The sequence below is a fragment of the Pezoporus wallicus genome, unplaced genomic scaffold, assembly GCF_028554395.1.
Source record: "Pezoporus wallicus isolate ANWC-B61680 ecotype Strahan unplaced genomic scaffold, APGP_CSIRO_Pwel_v1 contig_227, whole genome shotgun sequence".
NCBI classification, from domain to species: domain Eukaryota; kingdom Metazoa; phylum Chordata; class Aves; order Psittaciformes; family Psittacidae; genus Pezoporus; species Pezoporus wallicus.
The window spans coordinates 9,817,137-9,832,944 of record NW_026635704.1 but is presented as its reverse complement, the minus strand read 5'-3'; the positions used below and the strand labels follow the sequence as shown (position 1 = coordinate 9,832,944).

At 39.9% G+C, this 15,808-nt stretch overlaps 1 protein-coding gene across 11 annotated transcripts in view; it reads left to right on the top strand.

Moving 5' to 3' along the window:
• Positions 1-11,273, top strand: part of ZNF521 (zinc finger protein 521) — a 232,380-nt gene extending 221,107 nt beyond the window's left edge. For all 11 annotated transcript variants that reach the window (XM_057397642.1, XM_057397644.1, XM_057397651.1 and 8 more), the window contains one exon: positions 10,444-11,273. In XM_057397642.1, coding sequence (XP_057253625.1) covers positions 10,444-10,473 — 30 coding nt within the window. In that variant the 3' untranslated portion in view covers positions 10,474-11,273. The remainder of the gene's footprint in view (positions 1-10,443) is intronic.
• The last annotated feature ends 4,535 nt before the right edge of the window (positions 11,274-15,808 follow it).

The window sequence follows — 15,808 nt, the reverse complement described above, 5'->3', positions numbered from 1 at the left end:
AGTAGTGACTTTGTTCTAAAGGGCAAAATAGCATTTTAGTGTCTCTAAAAGTCACCTTTACAACATGGAGTTTCTTGAACTGAAAAAGAGAGAACCCAGATGAGGTTGCTAAAAGAACAAAATGTCAGCATAGGATTCTTAACTGTCTAACTGCTTTACCAGCTATGAAGGCATAAAAATTGTCCTTATTTTCTTTTCCAGCAAGTAGATTTGTAATTCACACACACACCACGCCTGCCACATAAGCAGTGTCCCAGTTCCCACTATTCCTTGTTTGAAAGCTGTAGGAATAAGGACTCTAAGATGTCCAAGATGGGCTGGCACTGTAACCAGTTGTGAAGGAAGTCAGAGAGTGAAAGCCGTGGGGGCCTCTGCTTATCAGCTCAGAAATCTTTGGCCGTTAGCATCAAATCTGTTCAGTCTGGCTCTGCTTGCAAGCTGCCTTGAAGGAAAAAGAGGCACCAATATGCAGCAGAGTTTGGGGCATTTAGAAGAGGAAAAGAGCTAGCAGAACTCTGTAGTTTTTCCTTTCCTTCCCTGCACATTTCAAAATTGACATACCATAGACAAGGGGACATATTTCACTTGTATTTCAGATTTTGGGATCAAAAATATGCACCAGTCTGCTTACATGTTCTCTTAAACTGAGTGTATGTATGCTTAGTGGCTGGATAACTACCCAATATGATTTTCATATGCATTTTGCATTTTCATATGCAAAAGCTGGGTTTGGGGATTTTAAAACTGGGCTGGTTCAGGGTTTGCTTTTAGCTAAGCGAAAACAGTGTTAGGTGCTTTGAGGTAGCCTCAGACTGATCCATACCCTCTTGTGTGCCGAGTGCTGTTGTACAAGGGCCCACGCACTGGCTGGCAATGTGCAGGGAATCCAGATTCCAGGCTGTCCCTTTGTCACCTGGTAAGCACAATACCCAGCCTTATGTCACGAGGCAAGGATGTGAACTCGGCAATCAATACGAATGTGGGATGCATCTGTCTGTATAATAAGAGTGCAGACAAGTCACAGCGCTTTTCTTTCAGGCGGCATCAAGAAACTTGTAATTTCACTTGTAATTTTGTTCAAAGGAATTCTTGTACATGCACCTGTGGAAAACTGCAAAGGATCATTGTTTGAAAGGTTGCCCTTTGCATATAAATCACGGCTCTGTGTGCTTCCCCATTTTAATTGGGTGACCTTTTGAATCCTATGGACAGGAGCTTAAATTCTGGACCTGCTGGTTGGTTTCAGATTTTAAATCAATTCATTTGAAATCAGTTCATGATCAAGTAGTTACTCTGCTTTAAATTTGAGAAGAAGTTCCACTTGGAAGGTTCCTTCTCACGTCTTCATTGAAGACCAAACAGATGTGTGTAAAATCCAGATAAATGTGTCAGTTTAGTTCCTGAAAAGACCTATCAGGATTCAGTGAGTACGAGAGAAACAGGAGGAGCAAGAAACATGTAATGTTTCCAACAGGACATTTCTGTGCAATTATCTACATTAGCTTCCATTATTTGTCACTAATTACAGACTGAGATGTTAAATATTTAGTAGTAGTTTGTTTAATTGGGTTTGACTTATAAAGGAATCTGTACATGGCATAGCTGCAGTTCCAAGAGCCAGTTCCTCCCTCCCAGCTAGGCAAATTTGTATTCACATATTGTCAGGCAAGGGGGTTTGCTTTTGTTTCTTGGGTTTTTCGCTCCTCTCTACTTCCTCCCCCTCCCCCCCGGTTTATTTGTCTTTAAGGTATCTAAAGTTAGAGCATAAAGTAGAGTGCTGCTTGTGGATATAAAACGGGAGAGAGGTCAAACTTTCATTTGTTTACAGGTACTGTAGTTTAGAAAGCACCAGCATGATAAATTAACATAGCAAAGACAAAAAAAATTAAAGCAGAACAACAATTAGCCCATGAACACATCTGTAAAACACTGACTTAATCCTGAATATCTTATTCAGCAGTATTGCTTATCAAAGCTTGTTGTCCCCTGTTACTCTGTTGTACAATAGCTGCAGATAAATCTGGATTTGTTCAGCTTTGGGTTCTGCTTGCTCTTTACCTGGCTGTGTCTGACAGGGTGAAGAGACTTCTTGCTGTGGCCTCTGCAGAGGGTGTGCATGAATCAGTCAGTACATGAGCAATATTCACTTTGTTTTAAACCCTGCAGGCCTGGCTATATTCGTACTTGTCCTTATCTTGAAACTCCCATGATTTCAGAGGAGTTTCTCTTAATTTATACCAGGGTAATCATAACCATATTCTAAAGTAATAAGACTTTTGATAGATTTCTCAGAAGTGCCTCCTTTTGCCTTTTTTGTTTAAGCTTTTATTCCTGCTTAATGAACAGTTTTCTTATTGGGGAAGGATGCTTGTGTATTAACTTCAAACATTTGCAGTATCACAAAGGCCTTGTTTTTCTACAAACCAGACATAAGCCTGGCTCCTGATTAACAGTACCAGCCCCTTTGCAGCATGAAAGGACAGAAAGGTTTCCCAGTTTCAATGAACTGCTGTGAACATGTACTAACCATTGCCCTCTCTTCCCATCACCAGCCATTATCTTACTGTTTATGGGCTAATATGTGCACTTCACCCATGTAGCCAGGCCACCTTGCCTGAAATGGAAGAGGTTGTTTAAAGTTCCACTGCATTTCAATGAACAACAAACAGGGGAAGAGAGGCTTATGGAAGGCTATTGACTGGCACCATAGGTTAAAACAGCCTTGGAGCGACTCTGATTTATTCCAGAAGCTTAACCAGGAGCCCCTTGCCAACACTCATAATGAGGAAGGCGCAAGGACGCTGAACAGACACCTGTGTTTGTGTCTCTTCTCTTCTGGTGACAATGATGAAAGTCTTATTTGCTGTACCTAGGAATATATGTCATTTTTTTCCATACAACAGTTCTGTGATATATGTACTCACATATAATAATGAATCCAAAAGGAATCATTGACATTTTACTAGTGACTTACTGGAAGTCTCTGAAGAAAAATAGGTATCAGGGGGTTTGTTTTGGTTTGGGCTTGGTTTTAATTTTCAGTTTGCATCCCTGAGAACATGCTATGCAATTTGAGACTTCTTTTTTATGGGTAGATTTTCTGTGGCCCAGCTGGAAAAGCTTGAATAGAAGAACCAGAACACTGAGAGTTTTGCATAAATGCAATAAGGTTTATGATCTGATTAGCAGTCATGCCATTTCAAAGACATTAATTTAATACCAAATCACATAGCTTAGGTGAACTAATTTATATGAATATCTGCAATTCAGTGTAGACTTCCCTAAATTATCATTGTCAACAGTGGTCAGTCATGACCTAAGATGACCATATAATTGACCATCATGTCTGAGAACAGACCTGGTTCTCAAAGGCTGGTAAACATCAGCTCACCACACATAAGTGGTATTTATGGGAACACAGATTCTCTTGGGATTTGGCCCCTTCTTTGTTGTGGAAATAGCTCTGGTTTAGTTCAGATCAAATCCTTATTTCCTTGGGAATCTCAGGTTTCAGAGACTGTATTTTGTTAGGTCTATGCTGGTGATCAAACTTGGTCTGGATGAAACTTCTTGCCTACTTCAGTGTATTTAAAAATTCACTGGTACTCCTTGTGCTCCGCCAGCTGCACTGCAGTACTGGAGGTACTGATGGCAGTGACATCTTACCCTGATTTTTTTCTGTCCAGAACCCTAAGTCTCCATTTGGCTTCCTGCTTTTCACCTATGAAAAACTATTAGACATCATCTGCTTTCCAGCTCCCTTGTTCACTCAGGATAAGTGTGACCATAGAAATCTGAATATATATTCATTTTTGTATCAGAAGCATTGTAATTCCAGGGATGAAGCACATCAGAAACATCTGCTAGTTCCAAGATTTTAGATACAACAATTTAAGTCAATTTCTTGTAGACTGTATATTATGAAAGGAAGGGAAAAGCCTGGGAGGGAAAATAATCTATGGTCACATCATCTGTTGATGAGCTTCAACTGAAGTTGCTCTTTTGGTATTTCACCTATGTGAAAAATACAGAAATGTTTACAATCTGCGTGTTCATAGATGCTCTGTCAGTGCAATTAAGGATTATAGCCTAGGATGGACCTCAATACGTCCTTAACCTTCAGCTGGTTCATTTAGTGGAGGCAGAACATGGAAGTGGTTACCCTTCCTGTGGGACTGCAAATCCCACCTATGCTACATTTTTACCTGGATGGCAACTGAGCCTGAGAAGCCCATGTAACAGAATCTTCTTAATTGCTTACAGAAGCGGTGGAGTCAAGGCCTTAATGTTTTGGGCATTAAAAGGAAGTTTACTGCTTTCAGATGCTTTGAAATGGCCCAGATATTCTACTGAAATCAGCTCCTGACTATGCAGATTTGGTTTCATGTATGAGTTGGGGATGGCTGAGCCTCTTCCTCTCCTGGGATGAACATCAGGAAAAAAAATCATAACCCTGAGGTCTGTGAAGCTGTGAAGCAGTCTCCCAAGAGGAGCATTGGAAGCTCTAATTAAAACTGGACTGGGCAAAACACTTGAAATTACACTATAGGCAATAATCCAACACTGGCAAGATGGGTGGAGAAAATGCCCTAATGGGTCTTTTCTGTCTTTAAGTTCTATTTCTTGTCTTTCACCTTTTTCTTTAATGGTGACACAGTGTCATCTAGAAAGTATTATAAGATGCTATTGTGAGTGAGTAAGATGATGTTAAATGTCAAAAGAAAATGCAACAGTTTCTCTGCAGGTTCACAGTGATTATATGGAGACAAGAAAAAGAGAAACTGACTGTGAGCAAGGGACATCAGTGCAGGGTTTCTGATCTGTAAGACAGCGGCAAATGCCTGTAATATATGTGTTTATCATTTTGACATTACATTTCATATTCCCTGCTCATGAAGAATAACCATGTTCCACCAAACCTAACACAGGTGTGGAAAAGTCATTTACTTGTAACTGTGTACATCACTCAGATTGCTGGAGACGTCTTCTGTCCCAGTGTTTCAAATATCTCCAAAGACTTGGGGTAAATAATATATTTTTGCAGCTTAATTTATAGTATGTATTTAATCTGAGTATTTCACAAATCTAAATATCTCATCAATTTAGTATAGGGTATAATCATATTACAGTTTACCTGGAAAGAACCCTGGCACAGTATAAAAAGCCTTAAAGTCATAATAAGTTTCATGTATTTGTTTTTGGTGTTACCACTTAATACCCCTCTTCTGTCCTCCTCCCAGCCTTTCCACTTGATGTAGGATTTCAGTAGTGTCCAATGAAGACGTGTTTGTGTGAGAGGTCTTTTACCACAACAACCAGCTCAGCAAAGCATCAGACTGAAGTTTCTAGAAACCATGTTGACACTGTGAAGCTGCATTCTTGATTCATTATTATTACCAGTGCACTTAAGGTTCTGCTAGGCTTGCCTTTTCCATGAACCTTTCTGTCTTCCCCTTTGGTCCTGCAAAATCCAACATCCTCTTGTTGGCTGCAGACAGTTGGAAAAGTATGGCACAGGGTAAGAAGTTGGAATAAAAAGCAGGGAAGAGAAGCAGAAAATCTTGATTAGAAAGTATAATTTAATAGAACGTGTATTGAACCAAATGTATTGATTAATGTGGAAGATATAGTACTTATATTGATTCAAACTAGAGATTCAGTACTAAAAGCTGTAAGCCAAAAAGCTGTTGCAGATTGCTACAAAAGTCAGTTTAATGCTGTCCTTGAGAATGCCTTCACAAAGAAATTCTTCTAATGTTTGAGGAGTAGGTAGAATGCGGTATATGTCAGTTTGATCCCGGAGGGTTTTATTTTGTACTCTAATAGCTGTTACGAGCCTACATTATATCCAAGGAGTAATTTTCCTTAGGGGTGCCCAGCTCGCTTTGTGTCAATATTCTAGCATTTTAAGTCACGTACAGTATATGCTTCTGGGAACAGTGCAGGAGCCAGCCAGACTCATAATGGTCTGCATTCATTAATAAAGGCAGAAGCTTCTGTCCCTCCATTGCCCACTACAGGGATGCCTCCCTGGTCTTCAGGGACCTGTACAGACACATTTAAAGAAAGCTTTATTTTGAGTGGGCAGGAGATGAAATGCAGGACTTGCAGGCATTTCCTAAGTCAGCTATATGCCCGAGCACAGGGGTGACCTTAATGGGTCAGAGAAGAATGCAGGTCAAAAGACTTATTATCCAGCCTGTTGGAAACCAATTGCTTTTGTTAAAAAAAAAAAAAATAAATAAAATGTAGTGCTTAAAGGTTGATAGTAATGTAGAGTTCTGTTTTACAACCTGGAACTGTATTGCAGTGCAGTGGGGTGCTGCTTTTCCTTCTCTGAATGCAAAAAATACAAGATGGTCTGTAATGTACACAGATAAAGGATTCCACAGAAGTGATAACATGGAGGGTACCATAATTACTTAATCAGTGATGATTGATTACTCCTGTTTGTGTTCTTGAACTAAGGAAAAAATAACATGCTGCTGTGCTACTGTTACCATCTGTTGAAATAATGCATCTGCATTTCATCTTTATATTTCTTCACATGTACCCTCTTTGCACTGTTTGTCAGGTACAACCATGTCTTGTTTCATCTAGTCATAAAAAAACAGAAGTCCCATTAAAATTGAACACAATTGCAGCTCACATTAAAGATTCTAATGGGCTAGTGAGTCTGTGGTTATCTGTGGATATTTTTTTCTTCATAAATTTTGATGCTGTGGGCAGGAACTTTTTGCTACCTAATACTTCCCATGTTCTATCTGAAACACAAAGACATACATCAAGCAAAAAAAGTATTATTGCCTCTTTTGTCTCGAGCATTTCTTCAAGGAAACCTTTTTTGTATTATTTTGCCAAGGAGATTCTCCCACCGTGTTATTGTGAAATCTTTGCATGTTTTTAACTCCTTAACACTAACAGCAGGGATATCTCAAAGCATTTTCATCCAGAAAAGTGGTGGCATATAATTTTCTAGCAGTTCATATAACATTTGGGATTCTGGATTCTGCTAACAAAAATAATCATCTCTAGGAACAGGGCAAATGCATTTTAAGAGTTTATTTTGCTTGTCAAAGATACTGAATTCAGGTTTTCCTAGGTAATATAACTGGTTTCCAGATAATACTGAGATAGAAAAATTGGGGATGTAAGAGTTTTTCTGGCTCAGTTTGTGTTTAATGCGGTAACAAATGCAGTGACACACACACCTCCTGCTTCACTGTTCCTCCATTTTGTGCATGCAAAGCTTGCATTTGTGTTTGCAAACTAGTTTCTCCTTATGAAATCACAGCACTTGGAAACGTTAACATAGCTATTGCTGAAGTCCTGGAAAGATTATGGTAAGAAAAAATATTTTTCCATTTCCACAGCTAAGTAGGAAATTGAGATTTTTGCTTCATAGGGAGACTGCCTCATAATTAAACAGATGTGGTTATGTGCAATCAAATTTAGAGGAGCCAAAGAAGGGGAGCATATGATATCTCCTGTACTTAGTTAAATGACTTCTCTTTGGCAACTGGATGTACTAATGGCTCCAAACTCAGGCAAACTAGTTTGAAGTTTCAGGAGGGGGTGTGTTTCAAGCTTGTATTGTGTGTCTTCAGTGAAGAGCAACGTGCTCTCCGAGATGCACAGAGGATCTAGACTGTAATATTGTGCTCTCCCTGGGTGTCCCACACTCCCGTGTCCCTGCCGTGTCCCTGCCGGCAGGAGCTCCAAATTCTGCTTTCCCCGCCTGCCTGAACTCCCGCTGCCGGGAAAGCAGGGAACTCGCTGCGCACAAGGCAAAGAGACTATCAGAGCTGAGATCTGCTGTGTGGATAATAGAGGAGAATTTTTGCCCTAAATTTTTAAACGCAACACCCCTTATAAAAACAACAACAGTTCATAACTGGGATTAATGTTTGCAATTTTCAGTCACTTAGACATGGGGTCTCCAATAGATGGCTTTTGGTGGAGTGGAATATGGCTCTCTGTGGGATTACAGAATTTTCTTCTTTTTCTTATCTCTCTCCTCCCATTCTTTGCCTGCTTGTCTTGTCAACGTTCTGCTTCTGAAGTGCTTCCACTTTGTACTTTTTTGCCACTTAGACAAATAGGTATCTTTCCCTAGTCCCTCATGTTTAGGGAGCCTTAATTACCTTGGAAACTGTGATTTGTTTGACTGTTCACAATAAGTATAGTTGCTTTCTTAAGGCCTAAACTGCTCAAAGAACTTCCTCATGTTTGTATCCTGCCCTGTCTTGTTTTTCTCTGCAACACTTGGGTTTTTCTATTATCTCTTCATTATCTCCAGAGAATCTCATTTTGCACCAGGGCACAGGAGTCAGGGACACTGAGAGCAGGGGCAAGTCAGTCCTTATGTTGTGTTTTCTTTCATCTCCTTCATATTTGGGCCTTCTTGTTTTTTAATCAAAAATGTCATTGCAGCCAGAACCACATTCCCCAAACACCTTTTGACTGCTTCATGTGCAACTGTTCATGTCCAGCTTCAAACTGATTATGCATTTTCACTTAGTGAAAAGAAATAAAAAACGGGCATGACTGACATGCTTGCTGTCAGTCGGTTAGAAATAACACACACACACACACACACACACACACACACACACACACACACACACCCCAAATAAGTCTCTGCAGTGTAACAACTGGTAAAATAGGACTTCACCTACTCAGAAGCAGAAGAAAAATCAGAATTCAGGCTGCCAGCCCATATTTAACTTGTCCTGTTGTTTCTAGGTACTGCAGGGTCTCCAATAAGCCTGTGGTGTTATGCTGTAAATGCGGCAATAAATGGACACAACAGGATGACAAAAGGGCTCACTGTCAGGCTTAACTCTTAATTTCCTTGCTTTTGTGGTTTAGTCAGAGCCCATTACCTGTGAGCAGCCAACATTCTCGGCTGCAGATATTGTTATTGCTTTGCAACATTTTGAAATGATTTTATGGGATAAGAAGCTAAATGCAATCAAGTGGTAGAGTATATTTTTTTAACACTCTTTGCCCCTGGACAGTCTGGAATTCCTGCCATCGGCATTAAATCATTTTGTATTCACATCTGGAAATTGCATCTTTGAGTGTCACTGGGTCATTTTCCTTTAATCTTGAGAACGGCACTACATTAAAAATTCTTCAGTCTTTCTGTAAGATCCTTTCCTTGCCAAATGTCCCATGTTTGTGTGCATGCAGCTTGGGGAGAGAGGAGAAGGAAGGGAGGGAGAACTCTCAGGCTGGTCTGCAGTCGTGCTGTATTTCACATCTGTTTGACCAAGGCTGCTTTTGTGTGCCTTTCCATGGGTGGCTCTGGAGGGTATGGTTCAGTAGATGTTCACTTTGTTGAAAGCGATGACCATCTTTCGGGAATCGGTTCATCCTGAACTGTGTTAGCCCAAAGGGGGTTAAGACAGATTAACTTAATAAAGCAGAGTGAAAGGACTGGATGTGCTGGGAGCACACCACAGGATGTGACACCCCTGCCCTTGGGGTCACTGGCCCAAATCTGGCCCAGAGGACTAAGGGGAAAATTCCTCACTAATCAGTGGCTGCCCTCTTGTCTGAGAAGTAGTGTTCACAGACTTTTTTCCAGTTATCTGTGGATCCAGTGTACATTGCAAAAGACTTAACATGTATTGGATTGGTACCTTGCTCTTAACTCAATGCTTATGAAGGATCTGAGCCAGTGCAGGAATTGAAATAGCATCTCTCATCCTTAAATGTGGTTGACTTGATTAGTACAGTGGTAGGAAAGAGGATAAAACTTGTGTTTGTTGCTGGATTTGGTGATTACTCACGTAGAAAAGGAGAATTTCAGACTCCAAAGTCCACACTGTGTCACCTCACATAAGGCACTGCATTCACTTGAGGAAAAAATATCTGTGGTTTTTGGTGACCAAAAGGAAGGGCTGTGGGAGCCCTTCCTGTTCTCATCAGTGTCTGAGCTCTCTGCTAGGCGCACAATGACTCTTATCAGAATACACTGTGCCACACTGTTCAGGGAGAAATAGGTTTTAATGCAATAAAACATTTGGAGTGGTGCCACAGCCTAGGAAGCACAGTCCAATTAGCATTGGTCTTTTATGACAAATAAATGCGCTTCTCATTTGCATAACGCATAAACCATGAGCTGTATGTAAGTGGACACCCGAACCACTGACCTGATGGGCAGTTTCACTGGGGCAAGTCAGCCCAAATCTACCTAGAGAGGGTGTGATGCCCTTCCTGTGGCACATGGAAAGAATACCAGTGTGAAACAGCTGGGAAAAACACCTCTTTGATAATGACACTTCTTTTGACTGCTTTAAAACAAGGAGGGCTTGAACATCATGTCTTTCCAGTCCATCATTTTGTGAGATATGTTGGGACAATTGTATTTGCATCCTTCTTTCACACAGAAATTCCTGTCCTGTGACTAAACTCTTTCTTTTATTTTTCTTACAGAATCATACGATGACCCAGCACAGCAGCTAGTGCAAGGCCCATCTCTTCCAGAGAATTCTTTGTGGCACAAAAAGGGAACACGTTTTACTCTTTGCACGAAACTTTCATTGTTAATGTATATTATTCAGAAACATTGTATTGTACCATAAAACTTGTATTATCGAAACTGTTGGATGTTCATGTGTTTGAACTTTTGAGCACCGGATAGACTTCTTGTATATAAAGTGTTGCACATGTATTATGTTGTCTGATACTAAAATGGTCTTATAAAGACAAGTGGACTTGGGCCCTATTCAAGAAAGATACAAATAATAATAATACTGAGGGGAAAAAAACAGCTGAAGAAAAAGTGTCATTTTCAAGGAGGAGGGAGAAGGTAATAGCAATGTTCCATGACAGCTCTGTTTGGCCTTCCTTTCATTTAAACTTCAGTCTAAAAATCTCTCTTTTGATATACAAACGGACAAATCTAAGACTATTTTTTATTGCTGAAGATTCTTGCAGAAAAATATGAAGAGACTCTCTCTCACAGAGCAGGAACCCACAGTTGAATAAGGCCCGTATATATATTTGTAAGCCTTGCGATATGACAGATAGCATTACCATATATGCAATAGTTGTTATGTAGATTGTCAAAGAAGTTTTTTTTTTTTCTGGATACCATTTGAAGCTTTGAGTGTTCAAGACTTTCCTTAATGATTTCACATGGCCAAATTCTTGAATCAGTTGAACTAACATGTATGTTACTGTTATTAATGTTTACTCTGCGGTCTGAACCTGGAGATTACTGGAATTGTTTTCCAAAAGGAAATAAATTCAGTTTACCATTATGTGTGAGCGTGCTTGTGTCTTGTCTTTTTCCTTGGAAAGCAGCATTATTATTACTGCTCCTGTAGTACTTATGGGACCACCAGGGTCTGGAATTCCATTGCATCAGAACCTATATACTGCTAAGCAGGAGGAGATCACTTTTCTTGAAGCTAGGCATTTAAATAAATATAATGGTAGAAACAGATCCGCTGGCCCGCTGCAAAGCAACGTGTTTTCTGGGTTTCCTTGTTTGTTTTATTTGGCACTCTCAACAATTTCATACCTGTACTCTTGACACACTGGTTGCCAGAGGAGTCACCACACATCTTCTGTGTATAATTATCATTGCATTTCAATGTGATATTATTTAGTGAGCTGAGTCTAGTGCTGACAACCTCCAGCCACTGCAGCCCTGCCAGTAGCACTGTTAACCTCACACCCCTCACCTTTTCTTCTGAAATGGGTTGCAGAATTGGAGGGGATGCACACCGCGGGATGATGCTCAGCAGCACCGTGGCTCTGTGAAGCTGTCACAAGACCTCACAGCATTGCTCAGGTCTGAATTGGCTCCTGACTGCCTGCAATATCAAGAAGAAAGATGGGGAATAAAACCTCTCTTTGCTTACCAGTATCCCCTACTACTTCAGCTCATCTATGAAAGATAGATAGCCAAAAGAACATTCTCCAGCTATTTCAGCGTCTTATTCTATTGTTGGAGTTGCTGGTTTTATCCCATGGAAACCAGTATTGCTGAAGCACTGCAGTTAAAGACTGAATGTCCAAAATATCATGAACAAGTCCAAATGGCTGGAACTGCTTGCCTAGTTCTGTCAGGGTAGATATAAAGGGTGATTTCCAGTTTGATGAATGTCACATTTTGTCTGGTTACCAGATACTCCAAGAAAAAACGCATCATGTTGAAGACTCCAGCTTTGAGGATATTGTGCATATTTTGCCAAATACAAAAAATAAATTCCCGGGTTTTGTATGAATATCTCATTTGTGCTGACAAAAGGATAAATACAGGCAGAAGCACTCAAGGCTTGTAAAATGCCAGTTCTATTTATAAGTCAGAAACTGTTCCCATTCTTACTCTCATTAATATATTACTCAGCCAAATTGAATGTGATGATATGTTTTTTATTTTTGACAGATACCTTAAAGGATATAAGATGTTTCAGCCTTCATGTGTGAAAGTGTGACATATTGGTTAAGACTGAAAAGAACATGTTTCTAGTAGAGTTCAAGTATATAAGAAATATTACACCCTACTGTTTTTGTAAATGCCAGAGTGCCACTGAGTTGAGACAGATGGTAGCTGGGAAAGATGCAATCTTATAATCAAAAGCTAAAATATGTCAAAAATATGTTAGCAAGCAAAACATAGCATATTACTAGCGTCTCATGTCATGACAGCTTGCAAAACATGCAAAGATGTTGAATTTCTAGATATGTAAATACAGGAACAGTAAACAGAGCAACAACAAATGTGAAGAAGACTTTATGCATCGATTGTCCCTTCAGGTCAGTGGGGGGGAATAGAGGGGTCTTACGGCGACAGGCAGCCCCAGGTGGCTTCTGAGAGCTGGCTGCTGGTATCAAGTGCTGGAATCCTCTTACCTTTCCTGCAGTAGCAGGTTTCTCAGTGGTACCTAAATAGCTGTTTAAATAGATTATGGAAGACATCCGAACTTCCCAATGAGGACTGAGTATTGCTTGGGGAATTATCAGAGCGTTCAGGAAGATCAACAGGAAAGGCAGATCATCCTGCCTGTTGGAAGAAGAGACGTGGCTCTCTGTGTACATTTCAGCTGGAGCATGCTTTTCTCCATCCTGGGTCAGCAAAAGCTAAGAGAAGCCCCTCCTCATACCCTTAACCTCATGTAAAAGAATAAATCTGTTCAAAGGGGGTGTGGATGGACAAGGTATACATTTACCTCTGAGACTGGCTTTATACCCAGTATTTCAAGAGGCCATGAGTTTTACTGTAAGTGATAGTTTAATAAAACAAGTAGTCCTTCTGCTTGTTCACCAGAGCTGTGTTTAGGAAACCTCACAGACCTGTAGCAGGTATAAATATGGAATTTATACTTCAGAAGTGAAGTGATCTACCCAGGTAGTATCTGAGCACTGAATTTATGAAAAAATGTACTTATTCTTTATCTGAACAAAAGATGATCCAGGACTAAATGTGCATTAGGCCTTATGACATTCAGCTACCCAAAATAGGAGGTTTTCCCATCATACATATTTTCACAGCTGGTTGCCCAAGTTAGACTTTCCAATCCAGTTTAGGTGGTTCAGCTTCCAGGGAGGATATTAGAATTTCTTTGGTTCGCTCAGGTGCTCTCACTGCTTTCCCTGACTTCCAAGTCACTCTACAACCCCCCAAAAAGAATAGTTCAAGGGCTCTGTCTGCTGAGGACACATTAATAGTTATCACTTCCTTCTTGATAGCACATGGAAAGCTGAAGTCATCTCCATGTCTCAGTGACTGGTCTTTTATTAGTAATTTTGGCATGACCACTCACTTTGTTTCATTACCACTGTCCTCAACAACAGAAAAAGAGAGACATCCCTTCCTTACCAACATATGGCATTTTCTATTTATAACAAGATTAACAATTCATTCACACCTTGATTGAATCCCGCTTTATTGAGATGTCAAACCAGATTCTCACAGCCTGCAAAGGGAAAGACTTACAAATGTTAATATTGTGACAACCAGGACACATAAAAGTAAATGAATTATAATTGGTGACAATTAAAAATAGCTCAGTGTGAAAACAGAATATTGGGCTCTGGTTGCAGCCGTGCCTGGGATGAGGCAATGTGAAGGACTCCACAGAGGAAGACGGTCCATGAATTCAGAAATGTTACCTTGATTCCTGTCTAATGTGTTCAGTCATACACTGATGCTCAATTATATGTTCACACGCCCTTTGCATCTTAGTGGGCAATGTGCCGTTCTCTTTCAGGTATTTGCTTCGCTGCTCTGTAGCAGCACAAAAACAAACAAGTTCAGGCCTATTTTACCAATTCCACTTAATACATCTATTTTCCCTCCCCATTTTGCTTCTCTTGTTTGTATGCAGAAGATTCCTTTAATTATTGTTGTTGCTGTTGTTATTAGCAGTAGTGAACTGTGAATGCTGCAGCAACGCGCTCCCCCAGGAGCTGGGCAGTCCCCGGCCACCACCTCTTGTGTGCACATCTTCTTCTGTGTGTGGCACACAAAAGCCTGACAAGGTCTCACTCATGTTTCAAAGCTGGCTCTCTTTTCAGAGCTATTTGTTATTGTCTCCACCATCACAAGTTTAAAAAAGGAAAGTTAATTAAATATGGAACAAGACTGAGCAACATGTTTTAAACCATCATGTCATTAGAATTGGATCCCTCCGAGAGCTGCTTAAAAGGGTTTTGAGAACAATGACTGTTCAACCAGATATTTATGGGCATAGTTATGTAAACACACTCTTTATTGTCTATGTATATTTAATATAATTATCAGTTTTGTACTCAGACTCTCAAGAGACCCAACAAATCACAGTGTTGCTTTGAAAATGTCAGCAGAAAAGACAATTATGTTGCAAGCAAATATTCATAAATTATATTAAAAAGTACTGTGAAAATGTACCCTGTGTTGCAGAACTCCTTTTACACTAGCAGAATCATCACTGCCTCTCTGATTTAAACTCTTCTTGTTAGTAACAGGGAAGTTGCTTGAAACAAACCTTTAATGCCAAAAGCCTTCTGCTCCTGACTATGGGCCAGTGTAAGTTGTAGACATATTCAACGGGTTGATTCATTTTGTTATTAATATGTTGGGATCATTTTAGAGATTTGTAAATGAGGTTTTTTGAACTCAAAGGTAAAAAACTGCTTGCACAGAAGTGCCTAGGTCACTTATTTTACTTTTCTCCTTTTCTGAGGTGATTCCTGACAACTTGCCATGTTTTGCTCATTATGAATTAGAAAAAAAGAGTGGAGAACTGGGACTGTGTTCAGCAAATTAAATGTGCCACGCTTACGCTAAACCAATATGTGTGCTGGAGTTTGATAAACACCTAGTAAGTGCCTGCAAATCATCTCTACTGCAAGATATACAATCGGCATATCAACATCTTAATTAGCAGCTAATGACATTTGAATGGGAAGGTTAACGTTAAGCACACAAATGCAGTTTAGTAAAGGGTAAAATGAAATACATTGAGATATTTTAATCTTTATTTAGATTTCAGTATTAAACAGCTGGCTTTTGTAGCAAGCAATCATCTATTTAAGTAATACCCCAATCCTTAGTTACGTTTTAGAATAAAATCTCCAAGACTGAAATGTCTTTTCTGATGCATCTGGATCTGGCTCATCAATGGGAACATTCCACATGTTGGACAAAGAGAAGGCACAATTCTGCTTTTCTGCAGGAAAATGTATTTCATCTCTGCCATTATTTTTCTTTTGAGCTCACCACTAGATTTTAAGTATGTGCAAGATGGCTCAGGCTGGTTTGTGATGTTTCTCTCACACTGTTTTCTAAACATATGTTTTAAACAGC